Source organism: Saccostrea echinata, unplaced genomic scaffold (genome assembly GCF_033153115.1).
Source record: "Saccostrea echinata isolate AGI-Se365-2 ecotype Australia unplaced genomic scaffold, CSIRO_AGI_Sech_v1 ptg000003l, whole genome shotgun sequence".
Lineage (NCBI taxonomy): Eukaryota > Metazoa > Mollusca > Bivalvia > Ostreida > Ostreidae > Saccostrea > Saccostrea echinata.
This window is the reverse complement of record NW_026889752.1, coordinates 10,014,404-10,036,152: the sequence shown is the minus strand read 5'-3', so window position 1 is coordinate 10,036,152 and position 21,749 is coordinate 10,014,404. Positions and strand designations below refer to the sequence as shown.

Sequence of the window (21,749 nt, the reverse complement as noted above, 5' to 3'; positions counted from 1 at the left end):
TGCTCAATGGCCCTGAATACCGAGTAAATGTCTAAATTTGAAGATATTCACCGATATATGGTGACGTCTCTGTATGAGTGAAAAATTCTCGAATGGGACTTAAAACAACACATAATCAATATAATCTTATGAAGGCGCTTGGCGAAGGAACATTCACTGTCTATGTTGAAAGTATAAGGTTTGACTTAGGACTCGTCCCGGGGTATCCCGATCAGGCAACAAGTATGAATGTCTTTATCAGAAAACTTGGATTTTTTTATTGTTGAAACAGGACCAAAGAAATATCGTGAAAAAATAATGTTTACAATCAGGTTCAATATCGTTGTTTAAGCAGAAAATAACAACCAATGGAAGACTTCTGACGTATGGATGTAATATTAATAGTTTTATGTGCTGCAAAAGTAACCCATGCCAATTAATTTAAGATATTTACGTAAAAATAAACCTCGAAACAGAAAATAGAATAATTTTAGCTTCCTTTTTGAGGACAATTGACAATTGAAACTTTTGGAAATATTTTAATTTGTGTCAACATTAATTCAATTTGGGGGCCGGTAATGCACGATGATTGCGTGGAGTTATTCACATAAGAAAAACCTCGAAACAGAAACTAATTGATACTGGAAAAGAAGGTTCAATGCAGACCTTGAAATTCATATTGAAATAAATCATTTTTTACCAACTGCAGTATAATAACGACATCATCATTTTTCATTCATTGTATACAGAGAAAAAGAAAGGGTGGGAAGCCTTTGTCAAGTGTTCGGGAAACCAACGCGCCCTTTCACTTTGTACACATTCAACACCTGATCAAGTCACATTAACTCTTGAATGTATATTTACACAGTACACACAGGAAGTGTTACGTCACAAATGAATCTGTAATAAGATGGAAAAGTCAACAAAAATTTAAGACCAGTTACATTTACATCAACATAATTATTATTAATTTTTTGTTCTTCAAGAAATACAACATTTTGCAAAGTCCGCTTGTAGAACACTTTGCAAAGTCCGCTTGTTTATTAAAATATTACAGTAGAAATATCTAATGGCAGTCTGTAGTTAAAGCTTAGAGGTATGACATGAACAAGTAAAGATGTGATTAAAAGAGAATGAAAAAACCAAGATTTTCAATATTTAAATAAAATATTTAGTTGATTTATCGACTTTTCGTCGATTCAAAGTAAGACACAGAAATATTTACAAAATATATTCTCAAAACTGATGAGAAACAAAATAAAGAATCTTTTTTACATTGATGAAAATAATGTTCTTCGAAGTTGCTACAAAGAAAATGGGCGTATTGGGCGTGTAATCTGCAGGAATCAAATGTACGAATCATTCATACAATGTAGTTTAAATGTCCTGGTCCTCCAGAGGATATGGTCGGCTGACCACAGCTGGGTAGACTAAACAGAGACTACGCAGATAGGAAACTGTTACATTACATTAGAATTACCTTGTAAAAATTGTAATGTTTAAGTCTACATATCTTAACAGCAACAATAACATATCTAACATATCACATAATTAATAAAGAGCTATCAAATGTTAGGGTATACATCTAATTAAAAGCAAATGTAATACAATTTTAGTAGTTCGGAATACAAGCAATTGCTTTTGATCTCGGTGCAACAGAATCAAAATTTAACTTTATTTAAAATTCTAAAAAAATAATCAGTAAATAAAATCAAGTTTACAAATGAGAAGACTTTTTGTTTGAAAAAATAATAAACAACCTCAAGTTCAAGTTCAATTTATTCACCCAAACCAAAATATTGGTACATGGGGTTCATTAACATATATACATTATATACAATCTGGTCAGAGGTACATATACAAAACAAAAAACATGACATATGATTGAAAAAGAAAATAGATAAATAAGAGAGGGGAAAATATATCAAGGAGGACAGACAGCATCATAATTTTTTAAAATAAACATACATAGTTTTTTCAGCATTTTTTTTCTTTTTTGGTTGACATTAATTCCATAAATTTAATAACATTAGGTCTGTGGGAATAATAATTGCCCAGGTAATTTTTTCTTACATTAGCTAAAGTTTTACATTCTAAGATATAATGAAATTCATCAGCAATTTGATTATTATTACAAAGTGTACAGATTCTATCACACAGTGGTATACCATACCATCTTCCAGTCTCTACTGGCAGATGATGATTTGCAGTTCGAAATTTTATAAATATTTTTCTAAATTTAGGAGATAACCTATCAATATAATGTTCAGATCCAAAGTTTTGTTTAAAGATTCTGTAAATCTGTCCTTTTGAAGAATTATTTACGTCACTAGACCACTTTTGAATAAATTGATCTTGTAATATTTGTTTTACAGTAGCAATTATCCATTTATAATTCATATTGACACCCTGTTCGTACCATACATTTGATAAACCACACATATTACATATTTTCTGTATACAGTCTATCCATGGGTTTGTTAAGTTTCCATCACAGTACAGTTTAAACATATGTTTGTATAAAACATTTACAATTTTATTTGGCGGGCCTGAAAAAAGCTTTGCCCAATATGATATCATTCTACAATATACCGTAATATACAGAGGAAAGCGACCTGTTTCACCAATAGTCTTTCGAATTTGATGAACGTAAATTTTTAAGTTTTTGTGATAGATCATTTCTGCATTTTTGTATGCATTTGTCCATTGTTTTTTTTTATATTCTTTACTCATTAAGACAAGATTAGTTTTATTCTCTGTTGAAGTGCGGATCGAACCAAACATATCAACTCCTCAACGTCATGGACAGGTAGTATACAGCCCTGTGCTATTATCGCTATTATCGCGGGTTTTGAAACTACAATGAAACACATTTACACAATGTGATTTTTATGGAAAAAGTTAAGTTTTATGGTCTCCTGTGGATAGAATTCGGTGCAATTTTTCAAAATTCATATTGCCGTTATCTTTAACATTTCAAAACAAAAGCACTAATAAAGGTATCTTTAATGAATATCGAAAGACATGCATAAGAATAAGGAAAAGCTGCAATGTTTCCTCACAAAGGAATGTGAATTTTTCGTCATTAATTAGAAATAAATAACCAGACTGTGAATTCTCTGAATGTGTCGGAAAATTGTACAAGTAAAATAAACATATAACAAGGAATGTATATTCCGTCTTGTTTTCAAATTTGAAAAATATATTTCTGGTAGATTCATTCTCATCGAGATCTCATTTACATCCATCACACCTATATGTAGAATAATACCTTAACCATTTAACACACATACATGTATATGTAGAATAATGTCTTATTCATCATTCAATATTAATTCAATCGATTTCCTAATCATGTTTTATTTTTCTTAATTTTTTATATTCATCTATCAATATTAGACTTCTCTCTCTCCCCCCCCCCTCTCTCTCTTTCTTGTTTTGGAAATATCAATAAATCTTAAGCTCTACCTAATCGTATAATACACTATCTGTCTTTTAATTTGTATCACATAATCAGTTCATTTTATCATTCAAATATGCAGCGAGATTCCACAGTTCTAATTCCTTACAGAAATTTTACTGACAAGAATTCCGTAAATTATTTTCACCAGGTAGTTAAAAAAAGATTACATCAAATTCTTTCATATTAACAGTCAATATTTATAAATGAAATTTATTTATTTGGTTTAGATATTTGATAGAAAATACATGCAAATATCACGATTATATTATTTTTAATAAATGATATCATCCTTTTGTAAAATAAGAGAAATTTTTAAATAAAACAGCGTATTTAATTTTTTCAAATTGTAGTTTAATACCGCTACGTTTGAATGCGTATTGGACCTGAATTAAAAAGCTATAGCAAATGAGCATTTCTGTTTGGTTTTGAAAAATTAAAAATTCTCTGATTTGCTACTTCCTTTCTAAAATTTCTATTTAAACATGTTAAAGGATATTAGTATTCATTAGAATCACCATGATTTCTAATGTACCGATACGGTTTTAGAGAATGAGGATTGAAAGAAAAAGTCCAACCCTAATAATTGTGCATAGACATATGTATTGAAAATTTTATGTTTTTTTAAAAATTCTTTTAGTCATTATTATAATATGTATTTTTTTTTAAACTCAACCCAATGTAATACTTTTGCAAATTATTTGACGCATTCAATGCTTTTTCTTTTCAGTGATAAAATTTAATAGTCTTTAGTTACCTCTTTTTCTGATCACTAACACTTAAGAAAATGAATTTGGCGTTTTGTCATTAGCTAGATATCTTAATTAATTTCAGATTTCACAACTACATGCAGTCATAAATAAAGCACCTTTGATGATACGACGATTTTCCTAGTACGAAAACTTGGGAAACCCAAGATCCCTTCCTTAAGTCCCATCCTTTTTACGTGCATTTTAAAAACAAATATTGAAATGAGTTATCTTGCAAATCATAAAAGAACGTCCGCCTTGATATTTTAAGATCTCATTCATATCTGAGAAACGTTTCTGTAAAGTTAATAGTTATCTCGAATTTGCACTTTATATAATGCACTTAAATTTACGAAAGAAGAATGTCCTGGTACACAATGAGTAATTTCTTTTGAAAACATCTTTATCACTTTGAAGGCAGCCAATAACAAAATCAGGTGTGTCCAACGAATTGATTTAATGTTTGTAATCCTAATCTATACATGTACCAGTAATCGATAAAAAGGTAAAAATCTTTAAAGCAAATAATTGTTTACACTGGTATTCTTTATTGTTCATATAAGGATCTGTGTTAAGAAAATTTTCATGCGAAATACATATCTACCAATTTTCGAGCGAACTAAAAATTACTAGGAACCATTAATTTTTGTTGCAAGTACATCTAACAGGTCTTGTGTAAGCATCCTCTGCGCTAATTATTTTTTTCTCAAATCAGAAATTTAAATGAATAATCAGAGGATAGATCGATTCCTTACAGGTTTTCAAAACGCACTATTCATATATAATTTCATGCCATACACTGTTCAAACATCCCCAGCTCATCTTTAATTTTCCCATTTTTTGACGATAGAAATTATATTCGTTATGTTTATTGATCATTATTGTTTATATTGAAGTACAATCCTAATTAAAATAAACAATTCTCTCACAGATAACGTAGTTAAGACGATATATCTCTAATGTTCCATCTATTACTCTGTCCATTGTACTTTGGAAGCATACGGAATATGAACATTTCTCAATTTCATTATGTCTTTTAAAATTTATAAGAAAGAAATGTTCCATGCTTCATGACAAAGTTGTTTTTGAAAACCAGTCATCCATGTAAATATTCAATATTCACATGGCAAAAGATTTGATTGTTGGGTCAAATCTTATTTAATGATCATTGTTCTGGGGACCAAGGAGAAGTTGGTCCCATGGAAATATTATTACAAATAAAAAAAAAATTGGCAAAGAACATGAACAGTGATCGATCTCATAAAAACTACAAACAATACAAATATAATCGTGATCAGGGCAAATACACGGACCTTTGGAAATTCCAGATGTCGTCCATTTTGCTGAAGACCAATTTTTCTTGTTTTGGTGATTTAGCAAGATCACAGAAAAAATAAATATGATCAAAGACGAACATGACTTACAAAATACAGATTACAAGGATTTAGCTGCCTACGATCTCACATTTCAACAATATAGCTTTGATCGCTAAAATCACGAATTTTTTAAAAGAAAATTATTGCATTGAAAGATTCATCAACAATAATGATATAAATGTAACCTTGTTAATAATTTCATTTGTATTGTGCTCAAAGCAACTGATGATACTTAAGAAATAATATATCATTTTTAGAGTTTCATTGGGATATGACATGAAGTTGGTCACGTGATCAAATCCTATAACGCCCGAAGGGCGTTATAGTAGATTTGATCACGTGCCACCTTAATGTCATATTCCAATGAAACTCTAAAGTGATATTTTATTTCTTATATTTTATACTTTTATTCGTATTACAAAGAAAAATATTTAGTCTTTGTTATTAAAACGCAACATAAAGTACTTACGACGTCATGTGACGTCACAGTCGGAGCTTTCCAAGTGGCTCGCGCAGTTTGCTTTCTATACTCAAGAAAGTCTGATCACTTGACCAACTACATGTCATTGAAAATTGAATATCAATTTAATTCGTATTGTCATATAAGGAAAGACATTTGCAAATGTAAATATATGTACTTACATCTGTTGGAGTTTTTAATTAATAAAAAATACAATTAAATTGTAACCTTGGAAGGGATATTTCTATTAACAAATCGTCTACCGTCTTAATTTATAGGTCCCCATAGCTCAATGCAAAATTCATAGACAAAAGCCCAATCATTTAGAAAGATTTGTATATGTACCTTCAAAGGATGAATTAACGTTTTCATAAGAATTCACATGCACAATGCCAAATGATTATTAAATTAAGGGCACAGAAAAAGTCCATCTTTTTATCTTTGAGAAATGATCCATACTTGAATATTCGCATTTTGTGAATTTCATGAAATATCCTTCAAAAAGTTATATTTTGTTTCTCCCTTGTCGCCGAATCAGAATGAGTAAACCTTTGCCATAGAGCTGAGACACTGTACATCTTTGATATTTTTTGTCAAACATTTTGTAAAATACCACCAAAAATATAAGAACTGACTGCAGCCTTTTCGTCTCATTTGCGTCATTACATGTAGCTTTTAATTCCATTGCTTAAGTAGGCACACCAATAAAGTTCGTATACACTATGTGTCACTCTCTAAAACTTATTTTCATCATTTTAGAGGAACATATACCGAAACATATCAACAAGTTTATAAATGAAATAGTTATCTACAATTCGACAGTTGGACCATCTATCTTGTAGCTCTAACCACATTCTTTTAATTTCTGATGGATTATAGTGATGTCCCGTGATTCCATATCTGAAGTTTTTTCCACAAGGTCCCTTATCGCGATATCCACAGCTAAAGCCCTTGTGCTCTTCAGCACGGACGCCAATGTATTCCCTACATAGGCCAGTAATGTAAATATCCTCGAATATAAAATACGGAACTTTTTGTGTTGCACCGTAAAGGTTTTGTAAAATATCACCACTAATAAGATAGGCAGTTCCGGCTAAATAATCTGGATAGTAGTCTTCTTTATATTGTGTCTTTGACACTCTCCATTTAGTTCTTAGAAATCTAAACGGAGTAGATCCCTGAACCTTACATCCGGTTATTGAATTTTCTCTAGGATGTTTCGTTAGTTCATCCAGAAGTCTGGGAAGGTTTAAGAATATGTCGTCATCTACCTTTAGCAGATAACGAACGCGATGACAGTGCATTGATGCCCAGTGCAACATAGCAATAGACTTCCTCGTGAGGTTTTCATATGCTTCGTCAATGTCCTCAAAGAGAATATCATTGTAAATTTGGTTTTCAGTTGATGCTACGTCCTGGAGAGCGGCTTCTTTGCTCTTTCCTAACAGAAATTTCACCAGAACAGGCTTTTTCAAATTTGATACATTTCCCCATGTATTTCTGATGGCATTTCGTTGTTCAAAATTGGACACAGCACTTGGAACAATAATCAATAAGAAAACATCTTTTTCATTGCATGTTATAGGTTTCGACGGGAATGACCTGATGATCCCTGAGTTCACATATGATTGAACTAATTTGTAGGAAGTTAATTGTATATCATTTTTTGATTCTCTAAATGGTCTGCACACAAAGAAGATAATTAAATATACTAGTATTATCCATTTGAATACCAATTTTAATTTCTTTATCTTTGCTCTATCAAACATCTGAAACGAAAGAGAACACATGGAGATAATCAGATTTCAATCAAAATTTAGGTAGGGTTTCTGGTCTGTTTACCTCTATTGCTATTAAGTTCTCAGAGAGTGGTTTTTGTTCTGTTTTACTTCTATTGCTATTTTAAAATAGAAGATCAAGTATTTTCGCGAAAAAAAAAAATTATGAGATATTTTTAAAAATTTTTTTGAAACTCATCTGTTCCATTGAAAATGGAGATTTAAAAGTGAGGATAGGGCTTGATTACCAAGACAATTTTTTATTGGTTAAAAAGATGCTGAACATTTAATCAAGGACGACGGACCTAATTCGAAATTTCACGCCACTGCGCCGAAAACCGCGCATATGCCTTGAATCAAATTGACTTAATTATTGTATTGCAAAAGATAAAAAAATATATACATTTTTAATTCTTTTAAAGATATTCAAACGTTTCCTCCCAATTCAAAAATATTGTATATATTTCAATTTGTTGATTAATTGAAAATCCCCCCCCCCCCAAAATGTGCCCTACACCTGAATTTGACCCCCCCCCCCCCAAAGAAAAAAAAATCTAAGCCGATGACACATTTATTTTTTGGCATAATTTGCTGGTAAATTGTCTTGATAACCTTTAATATGAATAAAAAAAAATAATTTTTAATTATCACTCTTATACCCTTCACTGGCAATTTCCCATTACTTCCTATAGTAACTATCGATTTCCATTACCAATTTTTGAAACGCTCCCCATTAAAAATCTACATCGATGACCATATAATTTTTTTTTATTGATTTTAACTCACCAAAAGTCACTTTACCTCATATTAAAATTTGAATAAAAAATCTATTGCATAAATGAATTAGGTCCGTCGTCGTTAAAAGATATTTTCTTGCTACAATTTCCATTGCATGAGTTAATAACGAGTTTCTAACTATAGTTTTTCCCTATAATTTGGCAGTAAGACTGTGCAATATAAAAGCTTTGAGATTAAGAGTTATAGCTATTTAAAAAAAATATATATTTAATGTCATATCTCGCTTATTGATCGTTAAGGGTTGAGTTATTCATTTGAAATTTTATTTATACCAAATTTTATTTGCGCCCATTTTTCTAAATGTTATTTCATTTTTTTAATCACTAGGTTTTTCAAATTCGTAGTTTTTGAATTCATGTTGCAAATGTTTCAGTTCAAGCCTTGCATTGTCCATTGCAACACAATATCACAATTTTCGATAATAACCTAATTCTATCAAGCAATCGAAATAAAAATGCGACAAAACAAATACATAATTATAATTATATTTAGATAACAAAGGGCGAAAAAAGAAAAAAAAATCATGAAAACTATATGAAAGGTGTCTACAAGTACTCATAAGACAGAATCTTTCATTTTATAGCTGCTTCTTTTGTTTCATTTTCAGTTCTGCATTCCATACCCCCCCTTTTTTTTTTACCTTTACCAACTGTTCGCAAGATAAAAGACAATGTCAAATGTTTTCAACAATTTTTTTTTTATATTTCATTGAATTTTTAAGGAAGGAAAAGGATTTAAACATAAAGGACATGGATGGCGGGCAATTGATCTCACTTCTGATTTTTCGAGTGATCCGGGTTGTCCTTGCTCTCAATTTTGTACATTTTATTGGATGTTGAAGTTGATCTCTGCTCTTAATCTTCAAATTTTCATGCAATTGTTTATTTTCGTGTCTGCAAAAGGAATCGATTTAGTGATGGGCTAGACTTAAATAAAGAAAAATAAATCAATCAAGTTTTCACAAAACGATTTGCAGACGCGTTATCTTATTTTTGGTCTTGTTGTCGTTTTTTTAACCTCCTTTAGATTATTCATAGTAGAGCAGTTTAAAAGGGAAATAATCTTATCAACCAGCATATTTCCAATCATTGAAAAATGTATTTTACACTGTTACACTAATATGTTATAGAGTAAAACAATCTTAAAAAACATTTGTGTCAAAATTAAATATACCAGGGTTGCCCTTAAATTCTGTAGACTGAGGTCAAATCTTTTACAATTTTTTTTTTATACTTTTTAACATTTTCTGAGTAGAAAAAGTGCATTTTTGGCTGATAAGTTACGACGTTTTAACATGATTACTTAAAAATAATTCGATTAATACAAATTGTAGTGTAATCATCCCTAACACTCGGGGCAATATTCATCTTCAAAAAAGTAATACCTTACCGGTTCAGGTTTTTGGGGGGGAAATCCATTAATGACAGGTATCAATTCTTTAATCATAAATGTTTTAGTTATAATTTTGAAATACCTTAACCAATATAATATGATTTAACTTTAAAATATATAAACAAAGTATTTACTTGTACATGTATTAAATAATAATCATTTAAATAAAAACCCATGTTACTATTGGTTTTTCGTCTGTTTTCTCTAATGGAGTTACACAGTGTCACTTGATCGATCTTGCCCGATTCTTTGGCCAGTCGTTCTCTCTTTTTTTAATTTTTCTCTTCTTCACTTAATTAAAAAACCGTTTCGGTCATTTTCATAAAACAAGGATAAAAACATTGTCATGTTTACCAAACATATATGACGTTTCTGTAGGAGTGAATTCAAGATCTGAACATTTGATCACATTCTAATGCGCCGCCTGTGTCAAAGCAGCCGCCATTTTTCAACAAGCCAGGTTTCAAACCGGTATATATAAAACGCTATAAAATTCATATTGATGAAAGCATACACATGAAAATATGAAGAAAGGTAGTTAAAAATACAATATAAAAATATATTATTTCTATTTCCGAAAGTCTGAGTAGTAACTACTTTTTCGAAAGATTTAAAATATTATTATATACCGAATTTTAATAGCAAATGGGTACTGCGCCGCCTTCAATGAAATATTTTATATCAGTCTGTGTAACTACTCAATGTTTGTTTCATAAATGTAGTTTGTTTCATAAATGTATCAGTTATTGTTTAATCTTTGCACAACGTTTCATTAATTGATGACATAATTTATGGTTATACTACAAAACCACGGAATTTTTAGACAACCCTCATACGTGTACATGTATGCATGAATTCCATTCAAGACACATAACCCAAATTTACTTATAAAACTAATGTCTTTTAATTGTACAGATTTAACTTTAAAATGGAATAAATGAATTAACCAAGAAGGTTCTAATGGGAAATCACCTGAAGAAGTGTTTGTAAAAACCGACCAAATTTCTCGCATTTGATACCATATGATAGAAAAGATCTTGATTCTTGATTTTGCAAACCTGGACAACAAATATTTTTATAATATCATCATATTATTAATATGTCCTCCAAAATTTAAAGACAATAAAAGTATTCAACATTTGTTTTAATCCCCTTCCCCAAAAAAGAGAGCTTCCCATGAAAAAAAAATCTCTCATCGATCCTTAATGAGACAACTCCACTTGAATTGCTTTTTGAATTTACAAATTAAGTTTTCACATTACCCCCAAAATAGGTCCGGGGAACAAGTTTTTATTGTTCCATTTTTAATTCCATCTAACATTCTTTCTGTTTCTGTTCTTATAAAGTCTTATTGAAACTCTCAAGTATAAATATTCATTAAGTTAAGTTATGCATTCAACATTTGAAATTTTAAAAATCGACACCGTTGCCATGAAAACAGATTAAATATGGAAATCTTAATCTCATTTTTCTCAGTAATTACACTACCTATTCTTTTGAAAATTCACAGTTATTCTCTGCATCAGGTAATGCTCATCTCTGCTAAAATGGAGTCTGTTGAACAAACTTTTTAACTTGTGGGGAACAGTGGTGTAATTTTGACCGTTTTTTTTTTTTTGGTACTTTAGGTTTGTTCAAGTAAGTCTCTGTTATACTACAACTTTAACTGGATAATTTTCCTTTAAAATGCCTTTTATTTTTCGAATAACGTTTTTATTTGTATCATTCGTTATAATGAAACGAACAGTATTCAATCTCGAAAGTCCAATGAAACGATACAAACACAAACTTCAAAATTTAGAGGTGGGATCAGGTGCCATGGAGGAGTGAGCATCCCCTGCCGACAGGTCACACCCGCAGTGTGCTCCTTGTCATGATTGGGAAACAAAATCCGGAAATATCCGTAGACAGTTCAGTGTATAAATAATGGCCTAACAATCAGTATGAATAATATGAAATGAATTCGTTCGATTTACAAGATATGTGTGTTGGGTAACTTCAACCAATCACCGGGTAATTTCGACCACTGCGCCAATATAAGTGAAATAATTTGCGGCATCTCTAATATAAGAAAAAAATATACATTCAAATTATTTTGTGTGAAACATAAAAGATCGAAGTAAATAGCTGACAAAAAGAGACTGGCATTTTCAAAATGTGACTAATTTGAAAACATCGAGTGCACGTATCGAGGCTGATTTACTTATTTGTCAAGGCATGCTGAAAATGTACATGCACGCACAGATATTTAAATCACATGTTAACCGAACAAATGATCATAAGTTTTCACTGTCGTAAAATTAGTTTCTAATGAATATTCATGTATATGAAATAATACTTCTACTAGTTTTTCCCTACGGTCATGAGTAATTTCTTGTAAAAACCGTATTGCTGCAAATTGTATTGCGAATTTTTTCATTTGGTCGAAGTTACCCACTGACGCCGAATCTATGCAAGGGTAACTTCGGCCGATATCTGTTCAGCATCTTAATTTGTAAAAACTAAATATGTATGAATTTCAGTTGCAAAAACAAATTTGATAAATCCGTCAAGTCAGGAATATCCATTGATTATATTTTTCTATACAGATATTGTCAAAGGTGATAATTTATCCAATTTGTAAAAACTAAATATGTATGAATTTCAGTTGCAAAAACAAATTTGATAAATCCGTCAAGTCAGGAATATCTATTGATTATTTTTCTATACAGATATTGTCAAAGGTGATAATTTATCCTAATGGTTATTTATACTTGTTAGTATTGGGGGGGAGGGAGGGGGGGATGGAGCTTTTTTGGATATCGTTATATTCGTGGCGACATATTCTAATCCTTGCAATTGCTAAGTTTCTTAAAATCTTTAGCAATCACAAAGTGATAAATGTTTTTTCTTAATTATTCTTTCTTTCGATTGTAATTTCGATCATAAAACTTGTGATAGTTTTCAGTCAATTTTAAATTCGAATAGATTAGGAGGAAGGGAGAAAACTAGAAACAAGTATTATAGAAATCCTTTAGACAGATTTAGTAATTCCGTCCAAATCACAAATATTTGTATGCCATGATATGGCGTGATATCTTTATGTCCCGTTGTCAGATTTTCTATGCATGATTTGTATGATTTTCTTAGTTAAATTACAACATAGAGCACTCCGGTATTCAGTGATATGGTGCGGTGTAAGATTTAATCTTTGTAGATTTTTTTAGATCGATCACAGTCCGTTATCTTTGCTTTTTTCATAGATAGCCAGGTATTTGTTCTGTAACTTAAGAAGCAAATCATTTATGCCTTCTGAAGATAACCTGCTATTCAAAGTTTTACTGTTGAAACAATTCAATGATGACATTTCAAAAATTACCATTAAAAATAAATAATGCTTTCAAAGAAAATCAGAGCTCTTTTTACGTAAGAATTGCGGATATTGGTAGATATTTCCTATTATAAAAGTAGATGTTGATTGTTTCAAACGCTGTAAAATTAAGCTATAAATATTCAATTAATTTGACAAATATTAACAAATAAATAATTAAAAAACCCGTTAGTTAATGCAATGATATTTATGAAATGAAAACTTACTTTAATTTTCGATGTATGAACTATTGATGTTGAATTAAAAAGGGAATATTTTTATCATTCTTCCTTAATATTTACACGTTAAATTAAATGATGATAATAATTCTTATTATTTTCCTGATTTATAATTTTCCTTAATGAATCTTGGAACAATTACAGAACAAAATAAGGAAATGCTGTTATTTTCCTGACAAAGGAATATAATTATTTTCCTTAATTATAATAAATTAACGGTAATATTCTCTTTGCTGTAATTGAATGCTATGGAGAGATTATTCAATGCTTAATGACAAATTCTGTTGGGTTTTCTGTCTATGCTATAATATTTTTTTTTACTCAGTGCAAGAAGGCCTATGAAAAAATAAAAAGAATATTTCAAATATCATCTATAAGACGACTAATATCACCCTGAAATTTTTCTTAATGTCCCTAAAATTTGTTCATTTCAATTAAATTATAAATTTAAGACAATGCTATGAAATTTTGATAGAGTATGTAGAAGACAATAAAATGTATCATGTGAAGTAGGTTTCATTTTTAGAAAGTTAAGCCCCGTGTTAACCACGCCTTGTATATTTATTTCCGCTCCATCGTTTACATTGTAAATAAAAAAAAAATACAAATATAATATATTCTTGTTAGCAAAATGTTGTAAAGATATTTGCATTGAAAATGCTTGTTTTTTGTTGGTAGTAAAAACCAAATATTGAAAAAAAAATATGTACACCACACAATTTCAATGTAAACATAACATATTTTGATATGAACAGTTGCTTCATTAAGATGTTAAAAAGAATTTGCTGATAGATTACATGTATGATTGGTAAAACTTACATTTGGAATTCAATAAAGAAAAAAAAAAAAACGATCGAGATTTTATTCAGTATAACTTCCCTGCTTTATTAAATGATTAATTTAATTTTTGGGATGACAATAGTTTAATATATATGGAAAAAAAAAAATAGAAATAGCTTTTTCTCCTCAATAATGTCGTCGAAGTGCAAATCTCTCATGATATTTTTATTTTTCATGAAGAAGGATTCTAGTAAGAAATAGCTTTTTTCATTATTATCAATGCTCAGAAAGTCTATGATGAAAAGGTATCATTTAATAAAAAACTGAAAAGTAGGATTCTATCGAAAAAATAACAAGAAAATAACATATACTGCTATTATTCCGAATTAAGTGTTATACTGAAAAAGGACGCTTCTACACTTAAGTTACCAGACTGATATGATTTTATACTAAAACATGTTATTTCCCAATGACGTTGATCTTGAAAGTATGACTGCAAATCAAATAAAAGAATGACTTCTAGGATTTTTCTTATCCTGAAGTTTTATAGGATGAAAAATGAATCAGAAAAATGAATGACTCTTAGCTATAGATAAGTATACAAATTTTTGGGATTTCTTTCTTTTTGGTTATTTTATTACGTGTATTATAATTAAATTAATCTAATCTTTTGGAAAATCAACACATGTCTCTTTTTAAGAATAAATAAATTGTCTTACCTCTTCCCTCTATTCAACTCAACATTAAAAGATTGGAAGAAATCCGGCTGTCCAAAGCAGAATAGGAAGTCTTTTTAGGTATTTTTTGAATACGTTCAGGTGTTTTGGGGGAAAAAACCCCCTCTATCCTGACTAATTCCTCGGTTATGAATGACTCTACGGCGTTCATTGGTCGAGTACATGGAAAACCCAAGATCCTTTTCTTTGCACCTTCCTCCATTTGTATGCAAAAGTTTAATGAGTTACCTGAGTTATCTGACTAACAACACACCAAAACTCCAGACGAGATATTCAATTAAAAGTACAGTGATATCTTAAAAATTAATGTTTCTTTAAAATCAAATAAACCCTTCAGTGTTGTTGTTACAATATTCTATACATAGCACATGGTTTGTCTGTCATCGTGTCTTTACAATGAAAAAAAAAGCCAGGTAACAATGGCGGAAATTATTTTTAAGATGAATCTTGTTTAAAATTAACATTCTTCTTTACTTTGAAAGCAGACATCAACAAAAATATTTTATACGGTGTGTTTATTCGGTAATAAATTTAAAAAAAGGAGAATAAAATCGGAGAGAAAAGTTACATCAAAACTTTTGTAAGAATGATTCTTATTAGCACTCATATATACCCTTTCATAAAAAGAGTTTTATTATATATACAAAATTTGTTCTCGCCTATCTTTGATGAATAATTGTATGTAAATTCAAAATTGGTGAATTCTATTTTTTATGCATACGTGTAAAAATAATCCTTATCATAAATTTCTTACGTGAAGTATAATTAAATGTGGTTTACTATAGTATCAAAGATTTTACTTTAGCAAATAAAAGTTTTATTATAGTAAGTAGTTGTGTTTTTCCTATGAATTTCAAAATGTAAATTTTTATTTTTTTCTAATTTTAACATGCAATTTTCTTGGATAAAAAAAAAAAATAAAATTTCACTTGCATATTCACACATCATTTCCAAAATTTATATCATTTGTATGCAATTTGAGAAATATAAAGGCCTTTAATCTTAAATATGTTATAGCACAAAATTTCATAGCATATTAAAGTGTCAATATATACTATAGTTTTACGTATTTGTATTTTGTGTATATAACTATAGTATATTTTTGCTGAGAACCGCCTTTCAATATCCCATCTTTGCATGATATTTTCAAGAATATGAAATTTCTTTTTATGCACTTTTAAAACAAATTTTGCTCATAATACAGTATATATACGTTACGTAGTTTGTAACCTTTAAGGTGACATCCAAACCTGTCACTTTTTTTCTAAAGTTAGAATTAATTGATTGTAAGATTGATTAAAATGAAAATTAATTTTATTGATGCTTGTGCTAAAAATAAAAAAACACAACACCTGTATATTTTCGACCTAAATATAAGCATTGATAATAATCTATTGACATGTGGTACGATTCAAATAATATTCTCATTAAACAAACTTATGCATCCTCTGAATGATTAACATATTTTATACTGTTGTTTGCAGTTAGGAATGAATTAAGAGCACCTATGCACTTCTGCCCGTAATATTAAAACAATTGAAAAGCAATTTCGGAGTTATGATTGAATGTATGTGTAAAATGGAGAATATTAACTACGAGCAAATGTACTAGCTATAGTGGATAAAAGAAAGATATCAGTGAATGAGGATAGATGTTGTTTTGCAAACTACCGATGGAAAAAAAAGATCTTAACCAAAGCAAACACGACCAAGCAGGAAACACGAGATCTCGATATCTTCAATATTTTAAATTTATTTCAGAATTCTTGAATATCTTGTTAAAATAAAATAGGTAAAGAAAACGAACAATGATCGATCTCAAAAAGCCTAAAAACAATACAAATATGTGTACAGAGCATAAAACACGGATTCTTAGAAATTCTAGAAGTGAGATCGTGTGCCTATAAACAAGGGGGTGTAAGCATCCCCTGTTGGTTACTCACACCCTCTTCGGGGCCTCTATTTATCAGGAAGATGGAGTAATCCTTAGTTAAATTTAGGATAAAAATAAATGACTGGCAATTGGTAAAATATGTGTCAATGGTTCTAAACAAAATCTCTTTTTTGACAAATGTATATGCATATTGATTACGTCTCCCTGAAAGAAAAGAGGTATTACATTTGTTTTATATAATTTGTATAATTAAATCTAGTCTTTTGGCAAATCAACACATGTCCCTTTTCAAAAATGCAATAAATTGTCTAACCTCTTCCCTCTTTTCAACTCAATATTGAAAAAATCGAAGAAACCCGGCTGTCCAAAGGCGGAAAGGAAGTCTTTTTAAGGTGTTTTTGAATAAGTTCAGGTGTTTTGAAAAAAAAAAACCACTCTATTCTGACTGATTTTTCGGTAATGAATAAAGCACCTTTATGACTCGACGGCGTTCATTAGTCGAGTACATGGGAAACCCAAGATCCTTTTCTTGCACGTACCTCCTTTTGTATGCGAAAGTTCAATGAGTTCCCGACAAACAGCACACAAAAACGTCAGACGAGATATTCAGTGAAAGGTACAGTCACACCTTAAAAATTATTTTTTTTTTAAATCAAAAAACCCCTTATAGTTGTAATTACAGTATTTCACACATAGCACAGGTTTGCCTGTCATTCATGTATCTATACAATGAAAAAGAGTCAGGTTACAATAACGGAAATCATTTTTAGATGGATTAAATTTAAAATAAACATTCTTCCTTATTTTGAAAGCAGACATTATCAAAAATATTTAATACGGTGTCTATCCGGTAATGAATACGAAAGAAAAATAAAAATCGGAGAGAAAAGTTATATTTAAAACTTATGTAAGCATAATTCTTATTGGCACTCATATATTCCCTTTCATTAAAAAAGAGTTTGTATTATACAAAATTTGTTCTTGTCTCACTTTGATGAATTATTGCATATCTATCTATTACAAATGGCGAATTCTATTTTTCATGCATACATGAAAAATTATCCCTATTATAAAATTCTTATGAGAAGTATAATTAAATGTAGTTTACTATAGTATCAAAGATTTTACTTTAGCCAAAAAAAGTTTTTATTATAGTAAATAATTTTGTTTTTTTTCCTATGAATTTCAGACTGTTAATTTTCATTTTTTCTAATTTTGACATGCAATTTTCTTATATTAAAGATAAAATATTACTTGCATATTTACACATCATATGCATTTCCAAAATTTACATCATTTGCATGCAATTTGAGAAATATAAAGGCTCTTAATCTCAAAAGTGTTATAGAATAAAATTTCAAAGCATATTAAGGTATCAAGTTTCGTATTTTGTGACGATAACTATAGTATATTTTTGCTAAGAACCGCCTTTCAGTATCCTATTTTCGCATACATGTGCATACGATTCTGTAAAATGGTCAATTTAATCTTTATTTAACTGGGAAACATGAAACAATCATGATATTCTCAAGAATTTGAAATTTCTTTTTATGCACCTTTAAAACAAATTTTGCTCATAATACAGTATATATATATAGGTTACGTAGTTTGTAACCCTTTAAGGTGACACCCAAACCTGTCACTTTTTTCTGAAGTTAGAAATAATTGATTGTAAGAAGGAATTAATTAAAATTAATTTTATTGATGCTTGTTGTGCTAAGAAAAAACACAACACCTGCATATTTTCGACTTATGTATAAAAATTGATAATAATCTACTGACATGTGGTATGGTGAATTAATATTCTCATTAAAACAAAACCATGCATCCCCTGAGTGATTAATACACATATTTTGTACCATTGTTTGCAGTTAGGAATAAATTATGAACGCTTATACACAACTGCCCGTAATATTAAAACAAATTAAAGGCAATTTCGGAGTTATGATTAAATGTATTTATTCTGCAACAGGCAACTGAAGGATGCGTTGCGCAGTAACGTGTAATAAGCATTTTTATGTGTAAAATGGAGAATATTAACTACGGGCAACTGTACTAGTGGATAAAAAACGATATCAATGACAGAGGTTAGATATTTGGTTTTGAATACTATCGATGAAGAAAAAAAAAAAAAATAAAAAAATGATCTTAATCAAATTAGACACGAACACGCAGGGAAATACGAACGAGACCTCAATATCTTCAACATTTTAAAAGAATTTTTGAATATCTTGTTAAAATAAAATATGTATAGATGACAGACACTGATCGATCTCAAAAAGCCTTAAAACAATACAAATATCTGTACAGATCATAAAAACGGACTCTTAGAAATTCCAGATGTGGGAGCGTAATACAAATAAGCTAGGAGATGGAAGCATCCCCTGTTGATCTTTCGACTAATTTAGGGTTCTTTTTACATTAAAGTTTGTCTTGCACTCCACTTTACTGATTATAGTCTCGCATATCATTTGACTGATATGGGTATATTTCCTAAAACAATCGACTCATTAGGGTTAGTCTCGTAGTCTTGTACACCACTTAACTGGTATGGGACAATTTTGCTCATTTAATTACAATATGTTATTGTAATAAAGATACATGTAATAATAAAAAGCATCATTATAGCAGTCGCTAACATCCACGTCATATGATCTTCATATTATGATATACTGTTTTGCCCTAAACATTACCTAAACACCTAAACATTACAAACACCATAAGGAATATTCGATTTTGACACGATGTCGACTTAATGTCGATAAATACTGTGATGATGACGATGTGAACGATGTAAACAAGATAGTACAATGTAATGTTGACTCAAAATCAACTCGATGCCATTCAACATTGCGATGTCGACGATGTGAACGATGTAGACAGAATAAGACGATGCAATATTGGTAGGATGCCATGTTGATGTCATTCAGCATTGCAATGTCAACAATGTGAACCACATAAGCAGGATATAACACATATGTCAATCAGTGTCAAAACTGTGATGTCAACGATGTAAACAGGATAATACAACTCAATGTTAAACCATGGAAACGATGTTAAAAGGATAAAACGGACCAATGTTGACACGATGTTGAATTGATGTCGTACTACATTGCGTTGTCGACGACAGAAACGATGTAAACAGGATACGTTCAATGCTTATGAATCAATTTTAGTGATGTCAGTAAACAATCGATAGCAAGTCACATGTCGAGTGGAGTATGACGGAAAATTTTGGTTCGGAACAAAATCCATAAAATAAGCTTGCTTGTTGATGCATTTTAGCTCTTTACGACTTGATTGTCATGTACGCCCCTCTATTTATAATTATATGCAGACGAAAAAAAAATAATCAAAACGCATAATAATAGAAATCTCACATTACGCAAAAACCCAGTTTAATTATAAGGTCCCTTTTTAATAATCCTTTCCTAGTTTTGGTAAAAAGATATATGAAAGTAGTGTAATTCTGTTGCTTGTGAGCACAAAATTCCAAACACATGTTTAGTGATCACTTAACCCGGCGTCAGTTTGTCTAGCTGTGTGTCTGTCTATCTGTCTGTCACACCTTATATCCCGAGAACTGTAAGTAGTATAGGTTTTATACAGTATTCTGCACATATATTAGTGGTATTATGGCTTTTTTAAAATACAGTTGTAACCGATCTTGTAGCCCTTGAACTTGACCTTTGACATACTTTTCAAAATAGTTCATAATGCTGATATACAACATATTTTTCACATTTAAGAGGCACGTATTATGCAATTTAGCATGTGCACTGTTTGTCATAAACATTATGAAAGATACCAGCGTAACAGTCTACTTGACCTTTGACCTTCTTTGAAAAAAAAATACTCAAGACAGTTAAATCTAACATATCCTTTAAAGTTTGAGAGGAAGGGTTTTGATTATAAGCATTTATATCACATGTTAATGAGCTAATGACACAGTATTTTGAAACTGTGTGATATACAGATACAACACAAACAGAAATTAAATACTATGAAATTACATCGGGATCGGTTTTCCAAAATGAATCGTTGTAGACTTGCATTAAAGACAGATGGAAATCTCTGTTGGAGGATTGTCGGAATGATGGAAATGATACAGAATTATTTCAATGATATCATTATCATTCTCAAATTTAGCTTTGGGGGTATGGGAGTCATATTTCTAATTGATTGTCAGATTCTATCGCAGTCCTATTAGAGTGTATTCGTGGATTTTTTTGGCAAATACATATTGCTAGTAGCTGATAATTAGCTGATCACTCTTTGATTTATTTACCTCATTCTTACCGTGACACGGGACCCCATTTTTAAGGTCTCATCTGAAAGACCCGTGATTTTTTACTTCTAATGCCGGGCGCTTAGCTAAAGAATAGCCAATACCTATGTTACGTCTTAGGTTTGCTTCGGCAGGGCGAACAAAAATCAAACCCCGGGCCTTAAGATTCCGAAACGAACGCCCTACTAGGTTACCGTGACCGGTTCTTGCCATCCTTAGAGTAAATCAAGAACAACAATTATATCACCAGATTTTTTTTTCATCGCCAGTAACAAGAATTAAGTCATACATATATTTGGCTGCTTCATTCCAGAATACAGGAACGACCACTTTCAATCACATGAAATGCACTCAACAATTAGTGGTATCATTTTTGTTGTTAACAGCTATCAAAACCAATTAAAGTATGGTCAAAATTTCCCAGGGGTTTGAATAAGCTGTGTAAGCCATCAATGATGATATTTGAAAGGG

At 30.3% G+C, this 21,749-nt stretch overlaps 1 protein-coding gene across 1 annotated transcript; it reads right to left on the bottom strand.

Annotated features, from left to right (window-relative positions):
• Positions 1-6,222: 6,222 nt before the first annotated feature.
• On the bottom strand, positions 6,223-7,814 carry LOC133178450 (beta-1,3-galactosyltransferase 1-like). Its single transcript, XM_061313146.1, has one exon. It carries the CDS (start codon positions 7,812-7,814, stop codon positions 6,780-6,782), a length of 1,035 nt encoding a protein of 344 aa, XP_061169130.1. The 3' UTR covers positions 6,223-6,779.
• Positions 7,815-21,749: the final 13,935 nt, after the last annotated feature.

What these genes read in the sequence shown, in the direction of transcription:
- LOC133178450 (XM_061313146.1), bottom strand. Translation starts at nt 7,814, where the DNA reads ATGTGTTCTCTTTCGTTTCAGATGTTTGATAGAGCAAAGATAAAGAAA.